The 15,710-nt window shown below is 37.6% G+C and overlaps 1 protein-coding gene across 1 annotated transcript in view; it reads right to left on the reverse strand.

Annotated features, from left to right (window-relative positions):
* The window catches only part of PRKN (parkin RBR E3 ubiquitin protein ligase), a 4,754,857-nt gene that overhangs the window by 4,308,032 nt on the left and 431,115 nt on the right, over positions 1-15,710 (reverse strand). Inside the window, exon 2 of the mRNA XM_044073232.1 lies at positions 1,141-1,381. Within this exon, the coding sequence (XP_043929167.1) occupies positions 1,141-1,381 (241 nt within the window). The remainder of the gene's footprint in view (positions 1-1,140; positions 1,382-15,710) is intronic.

Below are 15,710 nucleotides of genomic sequence, written 5' to 3' on the forward strand. Positions count from 1 at the left end.
CCAGCCAATGTTGTGATGCTTTGAATTCTTCTGGGGATATCTCTAACTGTGGTGCCATTGCATGGGCAAATGCTTGAACATCAGCCCTGTGCACAACCAAAGCCTTTGCTCTCCTGTTAGCAATCCATTCACAGATGATGTCTTCCAGCTCAGGAAATAATGGCTGCCGACCTGATCCACATTTGCACTTTTTAGCATTTCCCTCGTTGGCCTGTTGACTGAGGTTATCGTATGCTCACCATTTGTGGACCACTTGGAGATCCAACTTCTTCTCTTAGCAGAAAGCCATCAGATTATTTCCCTGGGAGTCCTCCATGATTCCCTTCTTGTACTCGATGGAATAGCTCTTTGTTTTTGCACTCATCTTGTCTGGGGGGGGGGTTAATTGAAGACTTATGAGACAGGAGTGGCAACACAAAATGGCAATGGTTAAGAAGACACAACCACGCCCATTTGTTATCAAGTGCGCATGTTCTACATGTGTTGTCTGTGCTTTGACCAACCAAAGTACACTTGCCAGTGTTTATGGGCCAAGGATCTCAACCATCAAGTGTGAGTGAGGATTAGGGTTACAGTAAGAATTGTGGAGGACTCCCGGGGAAAGAATCTTACAACTTTCTGCAAAGAGAAGAAGTTGGGTGTCCGAATGGTCCAAAAATGGCGAGCAGAGTACGATAACCTCAGTCAACAGATGTCAATAATAATATTATTTTATAATTCAACATGTCTGCCATGTGTTGTTGACAATCTTAACTGAGGCTTATTTTTGGGGTAGGGCTTATATCATGACCACCCTGGAAAACCATGCTAGGCCTTATTCTCTGGTTAGGTATAATTTACAGAGAGATATGGTATCTGTGTCCATATGTCACCTTTATGCTGTACGTTGTGTGCAGGGAGCATGTGTGTGATGTACAGAGCATATAAGAACTGAAGGCTTTGGTATACTGGCCAGACTTGGGGCTATCCTTGTCAAAAGATCCCTTAGGTTAAGAATACTGCAACAGTGATATGGAAGGACAGCTCAAACAAAACTGGACATTCAACATTTTCTGAATACTCACTTAGGATATACAAAAATCATATTTGGAAAACTCAGTGGTTTATGTGGCTCGGCTAACATTACTAGACAAGAGTTACCTGATTTGGCAGATGAGGTCAAGGTGCGATCTTCTTCTGGATCTAAAACAGCTGCTAGACCTGTTGTAGTAGTTGGCAGAAGGGTAGAACTTAGATTTAGCTTGGTTAAGCTTATGGTTTCTTCTCCCATCCTATTTGGCTCTGTGTTATTTAATGTAGCATCTCCTGTAGCCAGTTTTGGGTCACATCTCTGCAGACGATGAACAACATAAACTGTGCTCTGCTGGACCATGTCATAGTTCTGTAAAATAAATAACATATTAAATGATCTGGATGCAGAAAATTGCAATTCATTTTCTCCACTGATCAAAGTATAAAAATGTGGACTGTAATATTTGGTTCTATTAAGAAAGACTAAAAACAAATCTGTTGGTAAACAGAAAGTCACCAATTTAAAAATGTTTTTTCATTATTTTTTTCAAAAAGCTCTTCCCCTTCTACCCTCTATATTCACAACCTAAAAATATAACACAGAATGATGGTCACAAGAAGGCTCTTTAGAACATAAAAGTGTCCAGTGGAATACTTCAAGGGTAAGTGCTGAGAGCCTAAGTATCCAACATATTTGTTTCAGTATGACTCAGAGAGTGAGTAACAGATTAGACCTACCTGCAGATGACATAAAAACTGGGGCCATGGTCTTTAGATGAAAAAAATAAGACTAAAAGGGACCCTGCAGCCCTCAACATATATGCAGACAGGTGACATTGAAGATTAAATACAGATAAGAGCAAGGTTCTTTACTTTGGAAACAGCAGCATAAAGGGAACACAAAGGTTAGTGAATGTTAGACAAGAATAGTAAAGGAGTGCTAAACTAGGAGACGAGGTGACTGAATTACTGATTACCACACGGGCCTCGCACTATTTGGCACAAGCAGACAAAAAATGTGAAAAAGCCACAAAATATTGGGCCGTATTCTTTATAGGAACAGACTCCTGTTATAGGAAAATTACACAAATACTCTGTCCACTGTGTGCATTTCAGGAGAGTCTAAATGAGGTGAAATAACTAGGAAACATCCAAAGAAAAGCAATGAAGGTCCCCATGGAGATGGACAACACAGTTTTAATAGCTTATGGAAATGCAGCAAAACCAATGTATAAAGCTGCTCAAAGGTCCAATCCAAGATAAAAACCACGGTATGACAAAACAGACAAGGAAGGACCACCACGAAAAGAAATATCAAAGTGAAAATAATTTAATGAAACAACAGATGAGCACTTTCACGTGGTAACCACGCTTCTTCAGATCTAAGTTACAAAACAAAGCCTACAGTTAAATAGCATACTCAACATAGTTAATCAATTAAATAATTAGATAATTGTCACTTATACATCAATTACACAGTTTAGAAACAAACATTACTATAGTAACTAATACTCAATTAATTCAATAAAGAAGGACTTAAAACTGTTCAAATGAAACCAACTTGAAAACAATGCAGAATTCATTCATTTAAATTGTTGTGCTTCAAAAGCAGGTTTGATACTAATAAAATAATTGAATCCAGGGGAGACAGGTGGTCGTAGTTTGAAAATCCAGCTTAATTCTATACATTCCAGATAGTTATTAGTATTGCCTCCTCTTTGACTAACAGAAACTAACTGTAATACTTTGAACCTAAAAGCATGTGTACAAAACTCAGAGATATGTTTTGCCAAGGCATTTTGCATATTGACATTCTTAATATCATATAAGTGATTATAAATTCTATCTCTAAGCCTCCTAGAAGTTTTAACCACATAGAAACAGCTACAACATGTACATGTAACTAAGTATATGAGGTTACTATTATTACAAGTAGCATAAAATGTTGGCAAAAACTCAAAGTCTAAAATAGGATGACAAAAACTTTTGATATCATCTATCACTTTACACAAATTAAAAGAACCACATGGAAACGTGCCAAAGGTCATAGGAATGTTGGTCTTATCCACTGTTTCTTATCATTACATAAAATTTGTTTTAAATTAAAACTATTTTTATAAACAAAACTGGATGTCCTTCCTATTAGTTCTACTGTAGAAGGATCTATAGTTAATATATGCCAATTTTGTTTTATAATTCTAGTGACAGCTTCATTGTCACTGGTATATTTCACAATGAAACTAAGTTTCTTACTAAGGGAATATGTACGTCTGCCTATAGCAGCATGCTCCATTACAGCTGAATTATTCATCAGTAAGTTATCATCCTTAAAGACCTGTCCTCTAGCCTTTTTTATTACACTGTCTGTATAGCCTTTATCTTTAAACAGCCTCTCTAGAACTGCAATTTCATCATTCAAGACTTCTTGTTCTTTGCAAATCCTTTTTATTCTATGGTATTGTCCTTTTACTATGTTCAAAAATATAAACCTGGGATGCATGCTGTTGAAATGCAAGAACCCATTTCTCCAACATGGTTTTCGAAACAACGTGGTTGTAAGAAGTCCAGAGCTATTCTTAAGGACAGAAACATCAAGATAATCTATCTTCTTAAAGGAATGAATAGATGTAAATTTCAGGAATTCAGTACTAGATTCAAGATACTTTACAAAATCACATAATAAAGAAACGTCTCCCTTCCAAAGAAAGAAAACTTCATCTACAAAGTGTCTATACAGAAGAATGTATGGATAATAAATGCATTTGAAGACATGTAAAGTTTCCCAAAAAATACATTACCAGATTTGCATAGGAATTCGCACATGGGGTGCCCATAGCGGCACCCAATTGTTGTAAATAGAGGCTATCTTCAAACATAAATACATTATTAGTAAGTACCATCTCAAGAAGGGTACAAATCAAAAAGACTTCATCAGTATTCATACAGGTTAGACTGTGCAAAACATCCCTAATGGCATCTATCCCATAGTTATTGGGTATGGAGGTAAAGAGATTCTTAACATCTAGCATAACTAGAACTTCACCATCCATATGTTCATTATTATATTGTTCAATATCACTTAACAATTGTGTGGTGTCCCTTAAAATTGTAGGTATCTGTTTAACCATAGGTCCAAGTTTCCATTCTATGTGTAAAGACATAGTCTGTGTTAACCACCCACCGCCCGCAACAATGGGTCTCATAGGAGGTGGAAGTATTAACTTGTGTAGCTTGGGTAACCCCTTTATACAAGGAATCAAAGGGTGTTCTATGTGCAAAAACTCATAAAGGTCATGGTCAATTAATCTACACATGAGTAGGTCATAAAGGTTATCATTCACATTACTACATATTTGCAGTAAATCAAAAGCTTATGGAAATGCTGAACATGCATTCCTTATACTCTAGGACAGAATAAGTGGGTGTGGCATGAGTGCATATGAAGCCAGCCAGTAAAATGAAGAGTTAGAACTGAGGCACAAGTACAAAGGAGGAGAGACGTCAGCAGATGCAGTTGGAGTTTACTCACTTTAAACATACTGTTACAGTGAGAGATTTGTGGACATCCAGAGCAGACTGCCTGACTTGATAATGAATGGTTAACTGACATTCAGTGGGGCCTTCAGGATACATGGAACAGTTGGAACAGGCTAGACAGCACCAGGTGGGAAAAGATCACAGGTGCATATTATTTGCATCCAAATAGACAGACTAGACTAAAAAAAACTGTCTACTTCCTTTGTCACATTACTTAAAATAATGTAATGTAATAACTTAATAGCAGCACAATTAAACAGGTAGGTGCATTAAAAGAATATCATTCCATATGATGAACTTGTGAATGTGGACAGAAGCAATGCTACTTTTTCTAACAGTCCCCATGACATTTTGGTGCTGGTCTCAGCAGAGTCACTAGCAATTGGTAGTTTCAGACTCATATTATCCAAAGAGAAAAAGTCTTAAAATATCTTTAACGATGTCTCATCCAAACAGCAAATGCATTTCAAACACTATATGAGTGTGTGTGTATATGATAGGTATGGTGAAAAGACTGTAAAAAAGCAAAGCAAAGCAATTTGCACCAAGAACAACTTTAATTTGGATACTAAAACTTGCAAAAGTAAAAGTATTTTAATGAACTACATTGTCTACATTTTCTTTCAATTTTGCTTTCCTCTTAATTATATTTTAGACTTCTTGTTCTTTATTTCATTAACTTTCTGATTCTGTGTCACCAGCCCTCTTCCTTCTTTTTCCGAATAACCACATCCCCTCAGTGTTTAGGAGAATAGGGATGTTAACAGCACAGGACTGGAAAGCATTATAATCAGCAGAAGGAACAATAAAAACACAACTTGCCTTATTTTCTACATCTGAAGTTAGGTGGATTACATTTCCATGACTACGTCTTCAGAAACCTGCTGCAATGCTATATTTATCAGGCAGTGTCTTACTAATCATTGCTGGGGAATAGTGCCATAAAGAAACGTAGACATCAATGCAACTAGCTTAGGACACACAAGGCCTAGTGCATCATCTCAGCGTTTTTACCATGACAAACTGACACAAACACTGAAAATACTGGGTTATTGGTAAAGCTGCACAGAAAGACTCCATTAGGACACTGGGCAGCTTATGCCCACATTTTATTTCTGGTGTAGTTTTCCATGGAATTACAGATACCACATGCATCTGGTGCCACATTTATTGTGTAATAGCCCTCTCTATTTGTGAACAGTTATTCACATGTTATAAATTCTAAATCTTATATACAGCCTACCAGGAAATAAAGAGTCAGTTAAGAAGTTATGCCACTTTATCAACATAAAATGGAATCTGTAAACTGTGATTACCAGGGTGCAGGTGTGAGTGAAAAACATAGTGCCAGAAACTGACCTTTCTATGTTTTTGTCTGTTCAGTGAAATTTGATCTTTTTAAGTACATTCAATATAACAGGTGGAACAGTGATACCACACACATAACTGCTGCCTCACTGCTCTTGGTGGTCCAGTTTTTACCAGGGCTGGGATATTGTCTGTGTAATGCCTGCATGTCCTCGCCTCATCTGTGTAGGGTTTTGCTGGGTATTATGGTTTCTTCTCCCATACCAATGGCACACTATTAGTAGAAAGGATGGAAAATCTTGATAAATTACCTATAGGTATGCATGTGGTATGTATGAACAAGCACACAAACATGTGTGACTATCATATAATGGTCTGATGGTCCAATATCCCATCTAGGACTGATTGTTTGTCTTATATCCACTGCTTACTGTTTATTTGGCCATATAAAATAAGTCTGTTGTCTGTTAATGGATCTCTGCTACGTTCAGATACAGAATTGTGTAGTATCTGGGCTGCTCTAGACAGGTTATGCACTCTTGCAAGAATATTATTACTAGGCAGCATGTGCCTGAAATAATGATAATAAATGGAAAAAAGGGAGCATTACATACTGGGGCAGTCAAAAGTGTTTTTTTTTTTTCTGAGAGAATGAGGAATGAATCACATTTAATGCAGGACATTACAAAAGGATGGTATGGGCAGTATGGGAGTTTGGGCATTTTTGAAAATAAACTGCAGATCATATTGTAGGAAATGTGGAAGTGAAAAATATTTTCGCTTTGATGTCCACTAATTAATAAAGAAAGGCAAAGTGAGAAGGAGGGAAGAGAACAGATTTTGTTTACTCAAGAAAGGGGGGAAGAGAATGATGAAAGGATGGGGGGGGGGGGCTATAAGATGAAAATACAGAAAACGATGCATTAGAAGAAGAAGAGATTGACAACAGTGCTTCCAGAGTAAACATGCATGCAGTGAAAGAAAGCAGAAACTAATAAATGAAAATGAAACACATACAGAGATGGAAAACAGGTTTGGGGCACTAGAAGCAGAAGAAAAACGAGGAGGTAGATGTCAGCTCTGAGTCAGAAAAAGGTGGAAGTTTATACTGGGTGAAGGGTAAACAGGATAAAAAGGAGGCTGAAAGAGGAACTAAAAAGCAAAAAAAATAATATAAGTAGAGACTCACCTAATATGAAGAGCATGAACGTGAAATTAGAAAATTATGGTGTTTGAATTATGTGGAAAAATAGATGCAGAGAGAATTTGTTTGCTTAACATAAAATGTAGAGATACTTGGAAAAAAGCAGAATTTGAAACAAGATGGAAAATTAAAGAAAAGTGGTGAGGACTATAGGAAGTGATATATGTTCAGGTATTGCAGTATTATTAAAAATGAAGAGAAATATTAGATATAGTGGTGGTGACAGCAGGCAGAATTGTAGTGTGATGTAAGATGTAAACTGTGAGAATGGCAGAAAAGAAATGGGTGGTACAAGGGCTGGGAACACCCTCTCAACCCATCAGTTCATGTAATTGTGTGCCTAAGAGTTCAAGAATGAGAGAAAATTCAAAAATGTGCCAAGACAGGCATATGAGGATACACAAGGCTTTCAGTAGATGGTAAATGTTGGTGTGATGTATGAAATGGGTAGAAAATGTTTAGAACAGCAGCAGCGCATGAGTATACAAATGTAAATGAAATAAAAAATTAAAGAAATTCAGTTATGTGGTAGTAAATATAGCTATTATAGTGGTGGGAGATTTTAACTGCAATTTAAGGAAGAAGAGAGGTAAAATAGCAAGATGTATAAATTATGATAGGGGTAGTAAGTAATGGTTGGTTAAGAACAAGTACAGTGAAAGAATATACTTTTAGTAGGGGGAGGGGTTACTTGAATGTAATAAATCCAGTTGTTTTCTTAGGGTCAATACATTTGTTATGGGTATTAAAAATTATCTTAAAAAAATACTTGGAAATCTGTTATTTGAAAAATATAAAGGTATGTGGATTGGCAGTGGTAAAAAGGAAAAGTGAAACAAAAGGTTTGGAAGAGAAGGAATATGGACATGAAATAAAGACATGGAAAAGTGATGAAACGGAAAGGAATGAATACTATAAATCTAATGAAAACAAACATTATACTGATCCTTGGGGAAAAAGTTGTTATGTGAACAGAAGAAATCAATAAGGACAAGACAGGAAAGATGTGTGAAGCCAGTGATTTTCTGATTCATTTCTTACTGGACAAACTACCAGTGTGAAGTACTTTCAAATATAAAATAATAGGTAAGGCTCAGATTTGCACAAAACTGGTAGTTAATGATAACACACATACATTGAGCCAGTGAACACAGCTAACCTGCTAGCCAACAGGTTCGATGAAAACTTTACTCCCCCATCCCCACCACATGTACCTCATGACATCCATACCACCTTTCCCCGACCTTGTATCTCTAAAGAGCTGTTCGTAAATGCCCTCTCTAAGGCCAAAAACACAGCATCAATGAGACCTGATAACATCCCAGTCTGCATTCTACATGGGCTCAAACAAGACTTAGCATCACCATTGGCTATTCTTTTCAATCACAGTCTAAGGACCGGCTTCATCCCAGCTAAATGGAAAACAGCCACTGTTATCCCCCTAGCACAAAGGTGGTACTTCTCCTGACCCCAGGAACTACAGAGATATTAGCCTGACTATCCTTATATGCAAGGCCATGGAGAAAATCAACATGGACCTTGTCAGCAAAGATATAGGTAATCTCCAAACACTAGATCCTACCCAGTTTGGATTTGTCAAGGGGAAAGCATGCTTGTTAAACCTGGTGGACTTCTTTGAGACAGTCACAAGGGCCCTGGATGTGGGGAAATCTGTGCATACACTCTACCTAGATCTAGCCAAGGTGTATGACACAGTCGCTCACTCAGGCATCGATGACAAACTCTCCCAGCTAGAGATTAACCCTTATATCATAAAGTGGGTTGTGAACTGGCTCGCTGATAGAACCCATACAGTCAAAACAGGGGAATCCACTTTTAACAGCAGACCCATTACCAGTGGTGTTCCACAGGGATCAGTCCTGGGACCTCTACTGTTTGGAATCTATTTCTCTGAAGTACAAACTAAACCCAAGGGACTGTGGCTGACAAAGTTTGCTGATGACTGCAAACAGGGTGTGGTCATAGAATCTTCAAATAATGTCAACATCCTTCAAGAAAGTCTTATGTAAACAAATGATTGGTGCCAAAGTCATGGCCTCAAACTCACTGCAAAAAAATGTATTATCATCCCTTTCAGCAAGAGCAATGTTCCTGCAAATGACCACATCAATGGCAATACCCTAAGTATGCACTCAGTGGTTAGAGATCTGGGCACTCCGGTTGACAGCAACCTATGTCTCCACAGTGGTAAGAAGGGCATTCTATATGGCTCACCTCATAAGTATGGGCATTGCATCCAGAAAAAAAATGATGTTATCACCTCCCTGTACTCTTCACTCATTAGGCCAATAATTGAGTACAACACCCCTTTTGGCGTGTAACTTTCAAAGCACCTGTGACAACTGGAGAGACCACAAAGGTTCCTCCCAAAGAAAATTCAAGGTCTTCAGCAGCTATCCTATGTGGATCGGCTGAAATCAGTGTTACTTTATTCTGTTTCATACAGACTACTCAGAGGTGATCTCTGACTTGCATATAAGGCGATCTCTGACCCTGCTTTATTGGAAATGCTGCACATCCACAAGTCAAGTGGCACAAGGGTTACTTGCTCTAAAGACCAAAACGTGGTACGTGACATCAACAGAACCTGCTGGAGGGACAGATTTGTCTCCTACAGGTTACCACACCTTTGGAATAGACTCCCACTTTATGTCAAACAGAACACCTCATTGGCCATCTTCAAACACAATCTTGACGATTAGTTGGGCAACTAACTGTAAATTCACCCTGGAGGTTTCACCTGTGTCCCTCTTGGATAGGGGCAATAGATGCTGATCATGGTAAGAGTAAAATGTATCTAGGCTTGTAGGGCCCTCGGGCCATTAGCCTAGTAACTTCCTATGATAGATGAGAGAATGTATAATAGCTGTAATGTGAAGAGACACTGCAACACTGTTTTTGGATTGTAAGAAAATTAAGGTTTTTGTACATTATTCAAGATGTTTATGACTGGAAAGCATTTAAAACATTGATATGGACATGGTGCCGCATATGAAATATAAAATTGGGAGTGAAAAAGAAACTGAAAAATGGGTTAAAGTTCTACTTATTGCTATTAGGTGGTTATGGAAAAGAAGATGTGAAGAATTGCTGTATAACAAAAGAAAAGATAATGAAGACGTAGTATGTGAAATAACAAAATTGTTATGGTGAAAGGATGGGGAAGATGAAATGGTTGTTAAATGTATCTAGGAAAATGAATGTGTAAAGTGCTGGTATAAAGTGTAAATAATGAAAGAGGATGGAAAATTGTTAATATAACATGTAACAGCGCTATCACCAACTCAGGCAGATGGGGCCTTAGTTTAATGTTTCATTTGAAGGATGGCACACTCATGAGTGCATCATCTCCTTAGGCTGCACTGCAGTGTCAGTATTATCAGTATTAAAAAAAATTACTCCAAGTACCTGGTGTGGGAATAGAACCCCAGACTTTCTGATTTTCCAGCACCAAAGGCAAGTATACTAACTGTTGATGCACTAACATTACTAGCAAATAAAGTATGACATTTACAGCTCCGTGTCACAGCCGGGCATCATCAGATTGTTTATTCTTGATTTTTGTTCAGATGTTGAAGAGATCATCTGTCAGCTTTACTTGTTGCTACTCTGCAGCAATTTCCTAATCCAACCATGAGCAGCTAACTTCTAGTGAAAAAAAGCAATCAGCATTTAATTATAGAATTTAGATGCACATGCTTTAGAGATTCATTAATTCTAGATGGTATGCTCAGATCACAAAAGCCCTCTATAGATCTGACTCACAAGTTACAGCACATTGATACAAGTACTGCTCTTTCAGCAAACTAACATTGTAAGTATTAACAGATGTTTTAAAAAGTCATGTCTTAATCTGTATTTACTTGTTGTGCCTTATGCAAACATGTTATGTTATATTAACCCATTTGAACCATGAACTTTATCAATATCTTATCAATATCTATAAACTAATCTATATTAACCCATTTTAGTTGTATACCGATTGATTCCTGTAAACCTTTTTTAAGCTGCCTTTGACGGCTGATCTGAATTGTGGTTGAAAAGGATCAAATACCATCCCGTTAATAAACAAACAGATATATAAATAAATAAGGGAGGCCAAGCCCCAAACAACCCATGCAGGGTCTGTATGCAGCAGGCACAGAGATGTGGACAGGTAGGACAAGGAAGGGAAAACAAGCAGAGAGAGAGAGAAGGAATACAAAATCAAGCAGCAGGAAAGCCGGTGAAAGGAATAAATATAAATATTAAAGAAGACCGTGCAGTTCTTTTTTTGTAATTCCTTCTCACCTGTGTGCAAAAATAGAATATTAGAAGGTAAGAGTTTAAATACTTATTTCCTTGCTGGAGCAAATAGCAGGAGGGGAAATGGTGGAGATAAAGAAATACAAATTCTGTGCATGGTATCGATATATTAATAGTTCTTTGAGAAATACCCAAAAAAAGGGCAAGACCCTTCACTTGCACTTTTACTCACATCACCTAATTAGTGCAGTGGATGCAAGGTTCACATATCTACTGTGCAACTGATGTGTGATTATGCAAGGTCACACATCATCACAGTATGCTTAACCACATTAAGCATCATGCACTGATTCTAATTTGAGTATGATAAGGTATCCATGTTCTACCACTTAGATGCTGTAAGAGTGGATATAGGCACTGATGACAACAGGTTACTGCACTTTATAGAGGTCACTGACATTTAATGAACAATTCACCTTTTGTAGCTTTTCCTTCATTCCAGACTGTAACTGCTGCATGATTATCATCACCATCAGCTGACTACTGCACTATAAGAAAGTTCCTCTATGTAAATGATCTGCAATAAGCTAAAGTCACTGTTATATCTATTGTATTGCAAACATGGTATTCAAATGTTGCTTAATTAGTCAGAGTCCTTGATTTACCCTCTGCAAGTGATGTATTATTAGGCAGGGTCTTTCCTCTCAGCTGAGTACTTTGCTGTACCCACTGTTCACTCCTGGTCTACAAATATAATGAATGATGCTATCTTATTTTTCTTTTCCTATTTTATGACCTTGCTAAAGTATGGCTGACATTACTTGGACACATTCATCACAAAGATGCCAGGTTTCTGCCTTGTACCTCATAGCATGCTCTTCATTACATTTGTGTCACACCACTGCTTCCCACCTGTGTACAGACTGCATCACAATCATGTCTCTTCTGCCTAAAAGCATGTTAAAGATGCATCCTACTTGGCAGTCTTTTGGCATATACAACATCACATTTAAAATAAAGATATTTACTCTGCACTATTCCCATAATCCTGAAATCCAAGCAAAAAGGTAGGTTGTTTTAACATCCTATATCTTCCACATGACAAACAGAATCTTACCTCCTTCCCCTTGTTCATAGTTTACCTTATGTCTTTCCATTCTGGTGCATGTCCCTGTTCTCATGTGAACTCATAACAAAGGCTTGAAGAGTAGGGGGAAAAGGTGTCTGATGAATGGAGGCAATTAAGAACTGCCTTAAGAAAATACAGTGACATGGAGGTTGCTAAGGCTATGAAAATCACTTTCACAGAACGTCGCAAAATTCAATCACAACAGCAGTAATGTGATAGTGAATGGGCCTTTTTCTGTGGTAAGCAGGTATCCTCAAGTGAAAAGAGTAAAGGGGAGGACTGAAAAGAAGTGACTCAAAATTGTCAGGCTCTGGATTGCATTGCATAAGTGGAAATTCCTTAAGATTCCAAGAGCAGGCCAATTTATTTCTTACGCTTATTTCAATGAACTGCACTTCTGAAACGTTTATAATTGTGCTATACAGTTGATCTACTATATTTTTGCACTGTTATAAAGCTTTTTTTATTGTTTCACTGCATTTATGTACTGCTTTATACTGTTTTAACATTACTTAACTATAAACTGCTTTTTCATACTGAGAGTTGTATTTTTGTTTGTGAGTGCTCTATCCAAGCTTTTCTGTGCATTTTTGTCTGTTGCATTTTTGTCTGTTACAGTTAAAAGCATTCTCAAGTCTGCTCCTTGATCTGTTTAAAACTTTCATTTAGTGGCTACAGCTAGGAACTGTAATAGTGTGCAGTACTATAATTACTTTTTTTATTTAAATTACTAAATTGTAAACTGCTTTTTCATAATGAGACTTGTATTTTCTCTTTGTGGGTGTTCTTTCTATGCTTTTAAAGTGAGGTTTCTGTGTTCTGCTCAGGTGGCATAATCTTGATAGAGGCCTGTTGTATAGGCTGGAAGTTTTGTTTGAGTTTCCTGTGTTTCTGGCAGCCATTTTCTGCTAATTGTCTTCATTATTATTGAGAGTAACAAGGCCTCCTGACCTTCTCTAGTACGAGTGATTGGGTAATAGCAGGGGCTGAGTAGTAATCTGATCTTCCAACTCCTCCATTCTTACTGTTATATAAACCCCGTGTCTTATAACGTTTCTGTTTGTATTGTCAGGCTCTGGATTGCATTGCATAAGTGGAAATTCCTTAGGATTCCAAGAGTAGGCTAAGTTATTTCTTACACTTATTTCACTGAACTGCACTTCTGAAACGTTTATAATTGTGCTATACAGTTGATCTACTATATTTTTGCACTGTTATAAAGCTTTTTTTATTGTTTCACTGCATTTATGTACTGCTTTATACTGTTTTAACATTACTTACTTGTAAACTGCTTTTTCATACTGAGAGTTGTATTTTATGTTTGTGAGTGCTCTATCCAAGCTTTTCTGTGCATTTTTGTCTGTTACAGTTAAAACCATTATCGAGTCTGCTCCTTGATCTGTTTAAAACGTTTATTTAGTGGCTACAGCTAGGAACTGTAATAGTGTGCATTACTATAATTGCTTTTTTTATTTAAATTACTAAACTGTAAACTGCTTTTTCATACTGAGACTTGTATTTCTCTTTGTGGGTGTTCTTTCTATGCTTTTAAAGTGAGGTTTCTGTGTTCTGCTCAGGTGGCATAATCTTGATAGAGGTGTGTTGTCTAGGCTGGAAGTTTTGTTTGAGTTTCCTGTGTTTCTGGCAGCCATTTTCTGCTAATTGTCTTCATTATTATTGAGAGTAACAAGACCTCCTGACCTTCTGTAGTATGAGTGACTGGGTAATAGCAGGGGCTGAGTAGTAATCTGATCTTCCAACTCCTCCATTCTTACTGCTATATAAACCCCGTGTTTATAAAGATTCTGCTTGTATTGTCAGGCTCTGGATTGCATTGCATAAGTGGAAATTCCTTAGGATTCCAAGAGCAGGCTAAGTTATTTCTTACACTTATTTCACTGAACTGCACTTCTGAAATGTTTATAACTGTGCTATACAGTTGATCTACTATATTTTTGCACTGTTATAAAGCTTTTTTTTTATTTTTCACTGCATTTATGTACTGCTTTATACTGTTTTAACATTACTTAACCGTAAACTGCTTTTTCATACTGAGAGTTGTATTTTCTGTTTGTGAGTGCTCTATCCAAGTTTTTCTGTGCATTTTTGTCTGTTAAAGTTAAAAGCAGTCTGCTCCTTGATCTGTTTAAAACTTTCATTTAGTGACTACAGCTAGGAACTGTAATTTTTCCCACCCACCCCACTATGTTGTGTGTTCTTATACTTGGTGGCTTTGCAGTTGCCTGTCCATACTGTACATTTGATCTGTGACACTCCTCCCAGTCTAGTGTCATTAGTTCACTCAATCTAATAGAGAACATTTGTGAAGGCTAACCCACTCAGATTCTTAATGTTGAATTAACTTCTGTTCCAGCTTTCTCCATTTCCACTTTACTGGAAAAAAAAATTCTAAGCTTGCTTCCCCTATTTCCTGTGGCAGGTCAGATATGGATTTGCTGTGTCCAGGACTGTTTGTGAGCTCCTAAGCCCCCCCCACTTAACTGGGGTTAAACTATTCCTGTCGCCATAAAGTCTGTTCTTCAAAATTTCCCTTGCAACTAGCCAGCTTTTTAGTTTTAGCACTCATCTGTTTCTTTGATCTCAGCACTTGTTCAGAACTCATTATAAGCACTAAATAAGTTACAAATTACTACAGCACTCAACTTTCCTCACTTGTCTACAGGAAAACAGTTTTTAGTACTTAATAAATAAGCACCTATTCAGGCATGTCTAAAGGTCACCTCCCGGTGTTTTCTCCTGTCTACCTGATGAATCTGGGCATCTTGGGACAATGCAGCAATTGCCTCATGTACACAGACAATCCTCTCCTACTACTACCCAACACTACGACCTGTGAGAGATGCACTTATATAGCCAAACTGGAAGCAAAGCTCTCTTCACCAAAGACTTGCCTAGACAGTCAAGAGGAGAAGGTAAACACTTGCACCGCACTACACTCATCACATAGTCCCTCAAAACCTACACCACCAAAACACACACAAAGAACCACAAAACACACACCTACATTCACGGAGGCTCTCAGGACAAATATGCCCAAACAACAGAGACCTCCAAAGCAGAAATGCAAGCAACCTCCACCCCCACAACACAACCCAAATGACACATAGCCCACATACTCAGTGTGCCACTCAACTACAGCCCATAAGGCATAACTTACCCAATACTCTAGTCATAGGTGGCTTAATAGTCAGGCACACTGATGTTTCACTCACCAGGCTAAACAAGGAAAAAGTT

Source organism: Protopterus annectens, chromosome 1.part0 (genome assembly GCF_019279795.1).
Source record: "Protopterus annectens isolate FY-2018-M chromosome 1.part0, PAN1.0, whole genome shotgun sequence".
Taxonomy (NCBI): Eukaryota; Metazoa; Chordata; order Ceratodontiformes; family Protopteridae; genus Protopterus; species Protopterus annectens.